The following is an 11,843-nucleotide window of genomic DNA, read 5'->3' as shown; positions in this document are numbered from 1 at the left end:
CTCTTTGTTAGAATAGACCCAGAGGATTCCGGCTATAGGCTGTGGAAGGTGTGGCTAGAGGGAGAGTCTGTGGTTGGTCACAGGCCATGAACTGAGATACTTTAGAAAGAAATTCAGAGCATACTTGAGTACTGGGGTAGGGCAACTTACCCTCTCGTGGGGTTTCCAGACAGAAAATGCAGACAAATGTTAAGACCAAGGAAAATCATGTTTGTTCTCCTGGCAAGTTAACAGACAAGATTATTAACTTCGCCTCATTTAGCATTTTAATTTTCTTTTCTTTGCCACATTTTAGGGGCTCTACTACATGCAGAAAAACGTCTTCTAAAAGTAAATTCTATGGTGTCACTGGATCCCGCTCGGCCTCATGTGCTTCTCAAGCAACATCATCAGCCAGTAGAAAACTGGGGATTATGGCTCCTCCAAAGCCTGTAAATAGAACGTTCCTCAGGCCTTCATATGCCTTCTCCTAACAGTTCTCTGCGCATGGATCTTGTTTGTCAGCATCTGACCATCTGTGAATAGAAAGCTGTTAGTCTTGTTACAGCATTTGAAGTTTTCACTTCTATCTATTAATATTTAAATGTATCTCATGTGATAGTTCTTATTTTTAAATAAACATTTTCTTTGGTGCTACTGCACATGTAGTGGCCATTGTTTCTCAGAGCATCTGTAACAATTGTAGCAATGGCTGAATCATCCACCCCAGAGAAATCCCGAGGGGAACATGACGGCTGAAGCCAAGGGAAGGCAGCATGGGACATTGTGAAACTGTAGAACTTCTTGTGTGAGACAGCCTTGACAAAACCAACAGACAAATGACAGAGAAAACAGAAAATCTATTACATAGTAATTCCTATAATATACAAAGAGTACCTATAAATCATTAAGAAAAAGTCAGCATAGAAGACAGCAGAACAAAGGCTGTGAATAGCCTAGTCTCCACAAAAGAAATTCCAGTGGCCCACAAATAGATGAAAAATACTCCATCTCCCTAATTAAAAGTACAAATTAAAACATGAGGTGCTGTTCTTCTGCCTGTCAAATTGTCAACACTAGGGCTGGGTATAGTGTTACAGCTAATAGTCCCAGTTGCTCCAGAGGCTGAGCCAAAAAGATCACCTGAGCCTAGGAGTTCAGGGCCAATCTGGGCAATGGAGAAACATTCTCTTTTTAAAGGAAGGAAAAGATAGACAACAGCAACAACAACAACAAAAAAAATAGATTGCTCACAAGAATGTATTAAATATTGATATGTTTCCTAGTTTGCCCTTTGTGTAATGCCCAGATCCTTGACCTCACTCAGGAGAAGGGAGCTAGAAGCCTGCAGACCACTGTCTTGAGACCTCAGAACTGGGGTGGCATCAGATGGCCATACACCTATGCTGAGGGACCACCTTTGGCAGTTTAGTGAAGAGACCAGCCAAATGTGTTAGCTGAGAGCTGGTTGTTGAGTAAGCCTTCGAGAGCTCTCTTTTGACTCCTGTAGGGGTAAAAAGAAGAAAGGATGGACCAAGTAGCCAAGGTTACCTGGAGAGCCGGGCGTCTGGCAAGGCCCAACAATCTCTGTGGCAGCCCATCCAGAAGGAAGGTTTGTACACGCCCGGCAGTTTGTATCAAAGGCAACTCCGCTTCAGGCAAGTCCTAGAGCTTCACTCAGCTCTGGAGAAGCATTCTCTTTGGAACTGATACTGAAAGTGCAGCTGCCTCCTTCCTCCAACATGGCCTCCAGTCTGAGCAGGTACCCTGGGAAATGCATCATTGCACTTGGGTAACCCCAAGAGGAAGCGAGCAAAAGCAAGTGACTGAAGCTGGCCTGAGCTGGGCCCCAGTGAAGATGTTCTGCGTAGCGATCACCTTAGGGAAGGTGAGACATTGACCACAGTTTAGACCACATGAGACCCTCTCTCCAAAATGATAAGACAGGACACCAGGAAAGGTCTAACAGTTTGTGTTTTATCACAAAAGAAAGGGACCGGGCAGTGGCGGCACACGCCTTTAATCCCAGCACTGGGGAGGCAGAGGCAGGCAGATTTCTGAGTTTGAGGCCAGCCTGGTCTACAGAGTGAGTTCCAGGACAGCCAGGGCTATACAGAGAAACCTTGTCTCGAAAAGCCAAAAATAAAAATAAATGAAAAGAGAAAGGGAAGCCAGAAATACATTTGTTAAACCAAGGAATGGTGAGGTGGAAGGGGGTGCCTTTGTGGGCCCATGCTGAGGCATCCCTTCCCCTGAGGTCCCAGCCATACAGATATAGTATGGAATAGAGTTTATTTAGGACATGGGAGGGGAGTTGAGGGATTAGAGACAGAAAGGCCGGCCATGAACACAGAGAGGGAGGAGGGGAGTGGGGAGAGAAGGGTCTTAGAGGGTAAGAGAACAAGAGAGACAGGAGGGGACAAAAAGCCCCTTTTATACTTAGGCATACCTAGCTGTTGCCAGGTAACTGTGGGGCGGAGCCTTGAAGAGAAACCTTCCCCTAGGAACAGTGATGTGGAGGCTTGGCCAGCATCCATGGAACCTCTCTGACTTACGCATACACCCCTGAGGTCCTTGTATTCCAGAGCCGATAGGTGACCTCTGATCACTTCCAAGGGCAAATGGTCTTCCATGACCTCACAAGAAAACATGAAGAGTCAAGTGTATGCCAAGGCCACTCAGTGTGCACACACCCATCCTCTTCCAGACTGTGAAGCGATGCGTCGTGGTGTCCTTTTCCTTTTTGTGTAGGAAGCAGGATTCAGAAAGGTTTATGTAACTTCCCCAAGCACATGCAGCGAGGAAATGGTAATGAGTAGTGTGATGGTTTGATTCTTGGGCCAAGGAGTGACGCCATTTGGAATTGTGGCCTTGTTGGAATAGGTGTGACCTGGTTGGAGTAGGTGTGTCACTGTAGGTGTGGACTTAAGATCCTCACCCTAGTTGCCTGGAAGTCAGTCTTCCACTAGCAGCCTTTGGATGAAGATGTAGAACTCTCAGCTCTGCCTGTGCCATGCCTGCCTGGATACTGCTATGCTCCCACCTTGATGATAATGAACTGAACCTCTGAACCTGTAAGCCAGCTCCGATTAAATGTTTTTTATAAGACTTGCCTTGGTCATGGTGTCTGTTCACAGCAGTAAAACCCTAAGACAAGTAGGGTAACACAGGGCTCTACCATGGAGTCCCAGTTTGTCTCTGGGTTTCCTGGTGTAGCTAACACACTCTCAAACATGTTGCAGTTAGGACAGCAGTTATGTCTGATCCAGGTCTACATGCTCCCGAATCTCTGTTCTTTCCCTAAGCAATCCAGCCTCCTCTCCCAGCTGCATTTTCCCAAAGCCTCGGGCCCTCCTGCCCTATCCTGCCCTGTGCTGCTGCCTCGCAGGAGTCTCCAAGGACAGCCAGCCTGCATGGCTCAGCTACAGCTTCTCCACAGGAGGACATGGAGGCCCAGGGTCCTGCTCTTAACTGAGAAACTGCTGTACCTCCACATCTCACCACAGCCTAGAAGACTCCCTCCATCTTTAAAAAGTTCCAGAAGCCCAGCCGAACTCTCTCCGGTTCCATAACTAGGTAGGAACTGCCATAGGCCTGAAAGTCTGGCCCCAGGCTGGGTAAGGCCTCCAGGGCACAGAGTCTAGGCAGAGGGACTGTGTCCTGAACAGATTCCCTCATGGAGCTCTGACAGCCTCCTCGACAACTCTCACAGTCCCTGGGTAGCCTCCCTGGTGGGGACCAAAGACTCTCACCCAGCAGGCAACTCGCGCCCAGCCCTGCAGGGTGCTGTGATCTGTGTGCTTAGCTCCTAAGTGCTCTGAGGCAAGGGCTCAGAGCTGTGTAGGACAGAACAAAGCTCCAAGGTCCAGACCTTGCAAGCTTGGGCTTCCAAACACTACAGCTCCTATTTTTTACCACATGGTTCATCGACCCACATGAGGAGGGAATAAGATACACAGTGGTTGGGGTAGCCTTTGGACCTGCTCTGCTGATGGCTAAAAATAACAAGGAACAAGATAAGCCAGAACTTAAGATCACAGAGCCCGGGTAAGGTAGGCCATTCTCCCCAACCCTCATGTAGGGCCTGGGGCTAGATCCCTACATCCCGCCAAGTATGCACACTGGAATTTGGCCTGAGAGCTGGCAGGAGGGGGCAGGGATAATACTCTGTATGGCCCTACACTGAGGTCTGTTTACAGTACAGAGCTTACCTCCCCCCTCCCCCAAAAGATCTGTCTGCCCCTGTGGACTCTGCAGGGCCAGCCATACTCACACAAAGGGCAGCCTGGCCTGCCTCTGTCTCAGTCCCTGCTGGGAACTGTGTGACCCTTTGCCAAGGCAGGGCTACACCTCTGTCAGGGAAGATTCTCTCATAGGAGAACCCCTAGGCAGTGACCCTTGGGACATAGTGAGGCTTGAACTGAGAAGTCTGACCTGGAGCTTCTGGCTGTTAGCAGCCTCTGGCATCCTAACCTGGCTGGAAGGAAGGACACCGGTGACACCAAGCCTTGTTATAGCCAGAGGCCAGCGGAAGCTCAGCATCCTTGGGTCTCTTCCATAAGAGGCACCTTGAGCTCCCTCTCCTCTTGACCAGCATACAGTAACTCTAGTAATGTCAGAGGAATGACAGCTTCTGGTGGCTGTGCTGTACAAGTGCCCAATCAAGCTAGAGTAGACAGCGTCCCTCCCAACTGCCTGTGCCTGGCACACAGTGAGGACCTGAGCATCTAGAATCAGCTGGGGCTCTTGTGTCCTGCCTAGGAAGGATCAGCAGGACACTGCCCTGACCTCAAAAGTCAGGGAACTGTAAGCTCCGTGGCCTCGCTGAGCCTCCTGTTTGTTTGTTTGGTTGGTTGGTTGGTTGGTTTAGTTGGGTTTGATTTCTCTGTGTAGTCCTAGCTGTCCTAGAACTTGCTCTGTAGACCAGGCTGGCCTTGAACTCAGGTCCCAAGTGCTCTACTTCCCAAGTGCTGGGATTAAAGGCATGAGCCATCACCACCAGGTTCTCTTTTTACTTCTTGAGACAGTCTCACTAAATTGCCCAGGAAGACTTTGAACATGCAGTCCTGCCTTAGCCTCCAGAGTAGCTGAAATTATAGGTCCATACCACCCGAATCAGCTCAATCTCTCATCTACACAATAAACATCAACCCTGTCACTGCCTCCCTCCCTGGTGGTTGTGGATATCCCTCTTAAAGGAGAGGCAGGCAGTGTGGTCTCACTCTATGCTCAATCTAACCCCTAAACTCCCAAGTAAATATACCACGGGTATATGCTACCATGTCCTTCTGGCCAGATAGTCTACAAATACTAATTGGCCCCAAACCCAGCCGTAGCCTTCAGCAGGCAGTGGGAACACACACACCCCAGAGAAGGAAAGACAGCAAAGCCAGGAGTGTGGGGCCAGTTATGCGTGACGTGGAACGTGCACAGGAGCTGCACTGAAGGTCGGACTTCTTGGCCAGGGATCTGGTTTCTGGTCGGCCCCAATGGGGCTCTCTGACTCCCTGTCTTCCCTCCACCTACTGGAAAGAACAAACAAACCCCCTTGCCTCACCATCTGGGCAGCCACCCCCTAAACAGAAAGCTCTGTGGCTTGATGCTCTCCACTGTGAGACAATCACCCTTAGCCAAGTCACCTGCCCAGGCAGAAGGTGATGGGGACCTGTAGTGAGAATTTTGGTTTCTTTGAAAACACAGGAATGTTGTAAGGACATGTTTTGTTTAATCCCAAGTGTGGGATGTGGGGCTGCCTTAGATTGTCCACAGCAGCTGACTGATTTGCCTCATGCTCTAGCAGAAGTACGATTTTGCCAGTTGCAGATAGTTTTTTTGAGTGGGTGACATTTGGCGTTTGGGGGGCTTTTCAGAGGATGTCTGAATGCTAGGGCCCCGATAGGCGTGTGGCTGGTTGGTGGTTGGATGCTGCTAGTTGCTGTTGATTGTGGTTTGTCAAATAGTCATGCAAAGGAGAAGAGAAGAAAGTAGATATCCTGATGGCAAAGATCAAACTTGCCCCTAATCAGCAGGAAGTGGTCTAAAGATATCATTGCCTTTTATAGAGGTAATCTCTCGTGCAATGTATGGAAGCTTAAGCTGTCAATAAAAAATCCTATGGCCAATGAGCTGAGGCAGGATTAGAAGGTAGGATATCCAGCAGAGAGAGAGAGAGAGAATTCTGGGAGATATTCAGGCGCAGGAGATTCACTCCAGACACAGAAGAGGATTGTCACATGAAACTGAGGACCAGGTGGCCAGTCGCATGGCAAGACTTAGACTAGAATAAACAGGCTGTTAAGCCATGAGCTACTCGGGGATCAAGCAAAGCTTTTGGCCTAGGCATTTATTCATGAACTATTAAGTCTCAGAGTCGTTATTTCTGGGAACAAAGTGGACAGGTGGGAAAACACAAGATTTTTAACAGTTAAAAACATATGGTTTAATCCCAACACTTGGGAGGCAGAGGCAGGTGGATTTCTGAGTTCGAGGCCAGCCTGGTCTACAGAGTGAGTTCCAGGACAGCCAGGACTACATAGAGAAACCCTGTCTTCAAAAACCAAAAACCAAAAACCAAACAAAACAGATGGTTTTAACTGCACCTTGTCCTACCCCTGATCTCTCTCATTCTCTCTCTCTCTCTCTCTCTCTCTCTCTCTCTCTCTCTCTCTCTCTCTCTCCCCCTCCCTCCCTCCTTCCCTCCTTCCCTTCTTCTTTCTCTCCTACCTAATGTTAGGGGGTTGAAAGGAAGAGGGGTAGAGCAAGGTAGAAGAGAAAAGAACCCCCAGAGTAGTCAAAGGTTCAGTCCAGGGACCCAGATGCAACCTTGTCTCTTCAGGAACTGTTGTGTGCACAGTGTCGTGCTCCCCGCCCCCCCAGCAGCCTAAGGGACCCAGATGCAATTGTGTCTCCTCAGGAACTGTTGTGTGCACAGTGTCACGTCCCCCAGCAGCCTCCTCGCTGTAGAGCCAAGAATGACCTTCAACTCTTTGTGTTGTCTGGGTTTTGCTTTGTTTTGCTTTTCCCCAAGACAGGCTCTCTGTGCAGCCTTAACTGTCCTGGAACTCAGTCTGTAGACCAGGCTGGCCTGAGTCTCCCTGCTCTTTCTGCCTTTCAAGTACTAGGATTAAAGGTATGTGCAACCATACTGGGCTCACCTGCAGCTCTTGCTTTCTTCTCCTTTGCCTCCTAAGAGCTGTGATTGTGGGTGAGTGCCAGTTTGCCCTACCAAATGGTTTAATACAAAGCAATTGGTTTATGTACTTCTGGGATTGGAACTAGAGCTTCCTGTGTGTTAGACTCTGGTCCGCTGAGCTATGTCCCCAGCCCTGTCTATTTAAAGTTATAGTTACGCCATTTCTGATCCTCCCTTCAGACCTCCCAGGTACTCCTCCTTGGTCTCTTTCCAGCTCATGGCCTTTTTCCTTTAATTGCTGTTACATGCACACAGGTAACATAAGCTACAACCACACTAAACCAGCATGATCCCTTACTGCATTCCAAACCCTGTCCTTACATACACTGGTTAAGTACAGTCTTCATCCCTCATCAAGAAAACCTCTCTTTGCAACAGATGGAGACCACTACAGAAAACCACAGCCGGTCAAAATGCAGAGGCATGCCAGAAATGTTAGTGTCATCGTGGTCCATCGTGGTTGGTGATGGTGCAGCCTTGAAGAGGGACTACGACTCTCCCTGTGGGCTACTTCTCTATGGCTTTGGGTTTTGGTTTTTGGTTTTTGGTTTGTTTGTTTGGTTGGTTTTTTTGCCTTTTTGTTTTGTTTTGTTTTGTTTTTGTTGTTTTGGTTTGGTTTGGTTTTGGTTTTGGTTTTGGTTTTGGTTTTGGTTTTGGTTTTGGTTTTGGTTTTGGTTTTGGTTTTGGTTTTTTTGAGACAGGGTTTCTCTGTGTAGCCCTGACTGTCCTGGAACTCACTCTGTAGACCAGGCTGGCCTTGAACTCAGAAATCCGCCTGCCTCTCTCTATGGCTTTGTTAATGTCCCAGTTTGCTTTCTGTCGCTGTGATAAAGACTATGAAAAAAAGCAACCTGGAAAGGAAAAAGTTTATTACATCTTAGGACTTACAGTCCATCCTTCTTCCGTCCGTCGCTGAGAAAGGCAGGGCAGGGACTCCAGGCAGGAACTGAAGCAGAGACCGTGGAGGAGTGCTGCTCACTGGCTCTGTTGATGGCTTGCTCAGCCTGCTTTCCTATCCCACCCATGACTGACCTGTTCCTATCCCACCCTCAGTGGGCTGGGGCTCTCACACAACAATCATGAATTTAAAAAATGCCCCACATACCTGCCTCTAGGTGCTCCTTCAATTAAGGTTCCCTCTTCCCAGATGACTCTAGGTTGTATCAAGTTGACAAAAAAATAAAAATAAAAAAATAAATTAAAAAAAAAAAAAACAACCACCTAGTCAGTGACCTCACAGTACATTACCATAGAGCGTGTTTGCCCCATTGAGATTTCACTTTCTGCCCTGAGTTCAAATCACATAGACTTCACTGCCTTTACAGTGTTGAGCTAATTAAACTTTTTCTTTATAAGTAACTTGTTCTCAGGTATTTCCTTATATAGAGAGAAACAGAAAACAGACGGAAGCAGATCCCTTCCTCCCACCCCCACCCCCCACAAAAAAAAGGCAGGTCCAAGCCGGGCGTGGTGGTGCACGCCTTTAATCCCAGCACTTGGGAGGCAGAGGCAGGTGGATTTCTGAGTTCGAGGCCAGCCTGGTCTACAGAGTGAAGTCCCAGGACAGCCAGGGCTACACAGAGAAACCCTGTCTCGAAAAAACAAAAAAAAAAAAAAAAGGCAGGTCCTGTCACTGTCTCTACTGCTTTGTAGGCGTCTCCCTCTGCTTGTAGATCTAGGTTCTACCCAATGCCTGAGAATGGGTAGATAAGTGCATGGCGCTTGCCTGATAGGCAGGTGGATGTAAGGAGCTGAGGGCGGGGTCGGTAGGTAGATGGATGGATCATGAATGGGGTTGGGTAATGAGTGAATGGGGAGAACCAGTCAGTGAGGGGCATGTGGATGGATGAGTGGGAGGATGGATGAATGGATGGGTGGATGAGTGGGGCAAAGAGGTAGCCATGGGAGTGCATGTGGGCTATGAGGAAGACAGATATGGTGGCATTTGCCTAGACTCCCCTCACGGGAGAATAAGATAGGAGGATAGGGACAGGGCCTCGAGACTATGGACCATGGCATCTCGGAGCCCATGGAAGTGATAGGCCAAGCCACTGTGGCCTGGTGCCAGCCTCCCTTCCAAGACAAAGGCAAAGTTTCTTCTGGTTGACCTCAGTGTTCATACAGTTGATGTCATGTAGTTAGCCAGCCCCCCATTTACTGACCTGAAGCTCCATTCTGTATCATGTGCTTAGTTTTATATAGTCCCCAGCATCTGCTTTCAGCTCCCTTTTCTATCTTATGCACCTGGGGTGTACTTACAAGTCGGGGAAGGGGCTTTGTGAGGCCCTCAGGGCCATGGGGAGGATGGGAGTTCAAATCCTGTCTTTGGGTGAATCAGCCCTAGGGTGAATCTGGACAGCTGCTGAGGTTGTACCTTCCTGGACTTGGGCAAGACATTCTCTCTCCTTTGTAGCCCAGGCTGGCCTCTAGTTGGCAGGCTCAAGTGATACTCCTGCCTCAGTCTCCCAAGCCTGTGGCTAAGGTGTATACTATTAGACCTGGCCCCTCCTCTTTTGTCTTTGGTTTCAGAGCTAAAAAAAACGAAGACTTTCACCAATTCGGTGACTCACATCTGTAGTCCAAGCACTTAAGAAGCTGAGACAGGAGGTTTGCCTGTGAGCTCAAAGCCAGTCTGGAGTTGCTGTGTGTTTTGTGAGTACCAGCACAGCCTGTGCTACAAAGCGAAACCTCTCAAATCAAACAGCGACAAAGGACTTTATACTCTGTGATAACTGTCACCTGCATCTTCAGTGTTGAAACGCCTGTCCAGGGCACACAGAGTACTGACCATGGGAGTGGAACATCCTTGCACACACGTGACTTCACAAACACATGCTCCACACAAAGGAGTCGGAGCTCTGAGCCCTTTCAACTCTGAAGTGCAGCTGCGGGGTGGGGGCTGGGGGGACACTTGAGAGTCTTACCTAGCTTAAGCTAGCCTTGAACTTGCCAAAGTAGCCAGAAACAGCAAGCTCCTACTCCTCCTGCCTCCACCGCTCCAGCAGGAGCCTAGCAGACACCACTACCAAGCCTTTGCCGGTGGCCAGCTTTGTGTGGTGCTGGGTGCCTGGAACTCAGGGCTTTATGCATGCTAGGCAAAACTAACAGTTGAGCTACATCCCAGCCTGTTTTGTTTTGTTTTGTTTTGTTTAGGCAGCATCTCACTCTGCAGCCCTAGCTAGCCCTGAACTCACCATGTAGGCCAGGCTGGCTTTGAATTTGTAGGCATCCTCCCTTTACCTCCCACGTGGTGGGATTACAGGCATGAAACGCAGCACAGAGCACATCTTTTTTTTTCCCCCTCTCTTAGTGGTGCTTTGTATGAAAGTCAGAGCCTTACACATATGAAGCTGGAGCTTGGTTGCTGAGCTCTCTCCCCCCAGCTCCCCACAAAGTACATCTTAAAGAGATTAGTGACAAGGAACAGATCTGCCACTCCCAGCATGCACTTTGCTGAGTGTACTGGAAGCAAAGGAAACTTCTTGAAAGCTGTGGAGGCAAGTGTGAGCTGACATTCCCCAGGCCTTGCCAGCCTGTGGGGTCAAATAAGGGCGATCATCAGCCAGACCCGCCCGCCCGCAGCGGAGCTGTCTCCCCGCTGGGCTAGGCAAATGCTGCTTCAAGATAAGGTTTGCTGAGGGCTCTTCAGGGGCTGCAGGCACCAACAGGAAACAGAAGCTTTCTACAGAACACGGGGTGTGATATTTGCTTAGAGTTCTCCGCTTAAGGCCTGGCAGGACCCAGTCACCCTGTGTAGGAACACACAGCTCGTGGCCCAGGCTCTCCTACCAGCTCTTTCAGTGGAGATGAGTGTTAAATGGGCTTAGGTTTCTTAGGGTCGAAGGCCAAGTTTACCATTTACTGTGTGAGCTTGAGTACATTGCTTAACTTATCTGTGCCTCAACAGCATACCCTGTAATGGAGATCGTTCTGAGCCTGCCAAGATAATGTGAGCACATTTCCGGGGTTGAGACCATAGCTGTCAAAGGGGCCAGTGTCACCAACAGGTGAAGTAACCGAAGAAGGTCTGGCTAGCTCACTCGCAGGGACATACCTACCTGTCTGAAGCCAGCAGGCTGATCCTTCCTTGGTGGCTAGGCCCTTCCCCACAGCAGGAGAGCACACTGGGAGGGAAGCCCCGGGCAGTGGTGTGTTATAACATTCGTGACTCGAGCTGCCCCAGAGTCTGGTGTGGAGATAAACCTAGGAAGTGAGGATCTGCCTCATCAAAGACTGTCGAGGACACATTCAGTGTGGCACCGGGCAGCGGGCCAGGGGAGGAAGAGGCACCATACAGTCCTCGCTCAGACATTCACAGCGAGGAGTGGTGGGCCAGCCAGACTCAGGCGCCTTCTTATCTGCTTGCACCCTGAGCGCTCTGCCTCTCTTGCCTCAGCTTCCTCTCTTGAAGATGGAATTCCAAAGGAGGTAATGACTGCCTGGCCTGCCTCCATTATGGTTGGCTGCACTGAAGAACCCAGAAACCCAGGCCTGTGAGTAGTACCTTCAAGGCCAACTCCCCCTGAGAACAAAGCAGACACTGCACTTCCTCCCCTGGGTTTCTGGGTCTGATGGGAGCTCAGAACCACAGCCACAGCCAGCACACGGCCCTCTCCCGCCCCAAGCCTGCACTGTCCAGATGTGCTACCGGGACTTCCGGGAGCGGAGCAGC

At 49.4% G+C, this 11,843-nt stretch overlaps 1 protein-coding gene across 1 annotated transcript in view; it reads left to right on the top strand.

Annotated features, from left to right (window-relative positions):
* Window positions 1-641, top strand: part of Blm (BLM RecQ like helicase) — an 80,398-nt gene extending 79,757 nt beyond the window's left edge. Inside the window, exon 22 of the mRNA XM_021167779.1 lies at window positions 296-641. Coding sequence (XP_021023438.1) covers window positions 296-473 — 178 coding nt within the window. The 3' untranslated portion in view covers window positions 474-641. The remainder of the gene's footprint in view (window positions 1-295) is intronic.
* Window positions 642-11,843: the final 11,202 nt, after the last annotated feature.

Source organism: Mus caroli, chromosome 7 (assembly GCF_900094665.2).
Source record: "Mus caroli chromosome 7, CAROLI_EIJ_v1.1, whole genome shotgun sequence".
Classification (NCBI taxonomy): Eukaryota; Metazoa; Chordata; class Mammalia; order Rodentia; family Muridae; genus Mus; species Mus caroli.
Note: the sequence above shows the minus strand (reverse complement) of the source record. Positions and strands in the feature narration are given on the sequence as shown.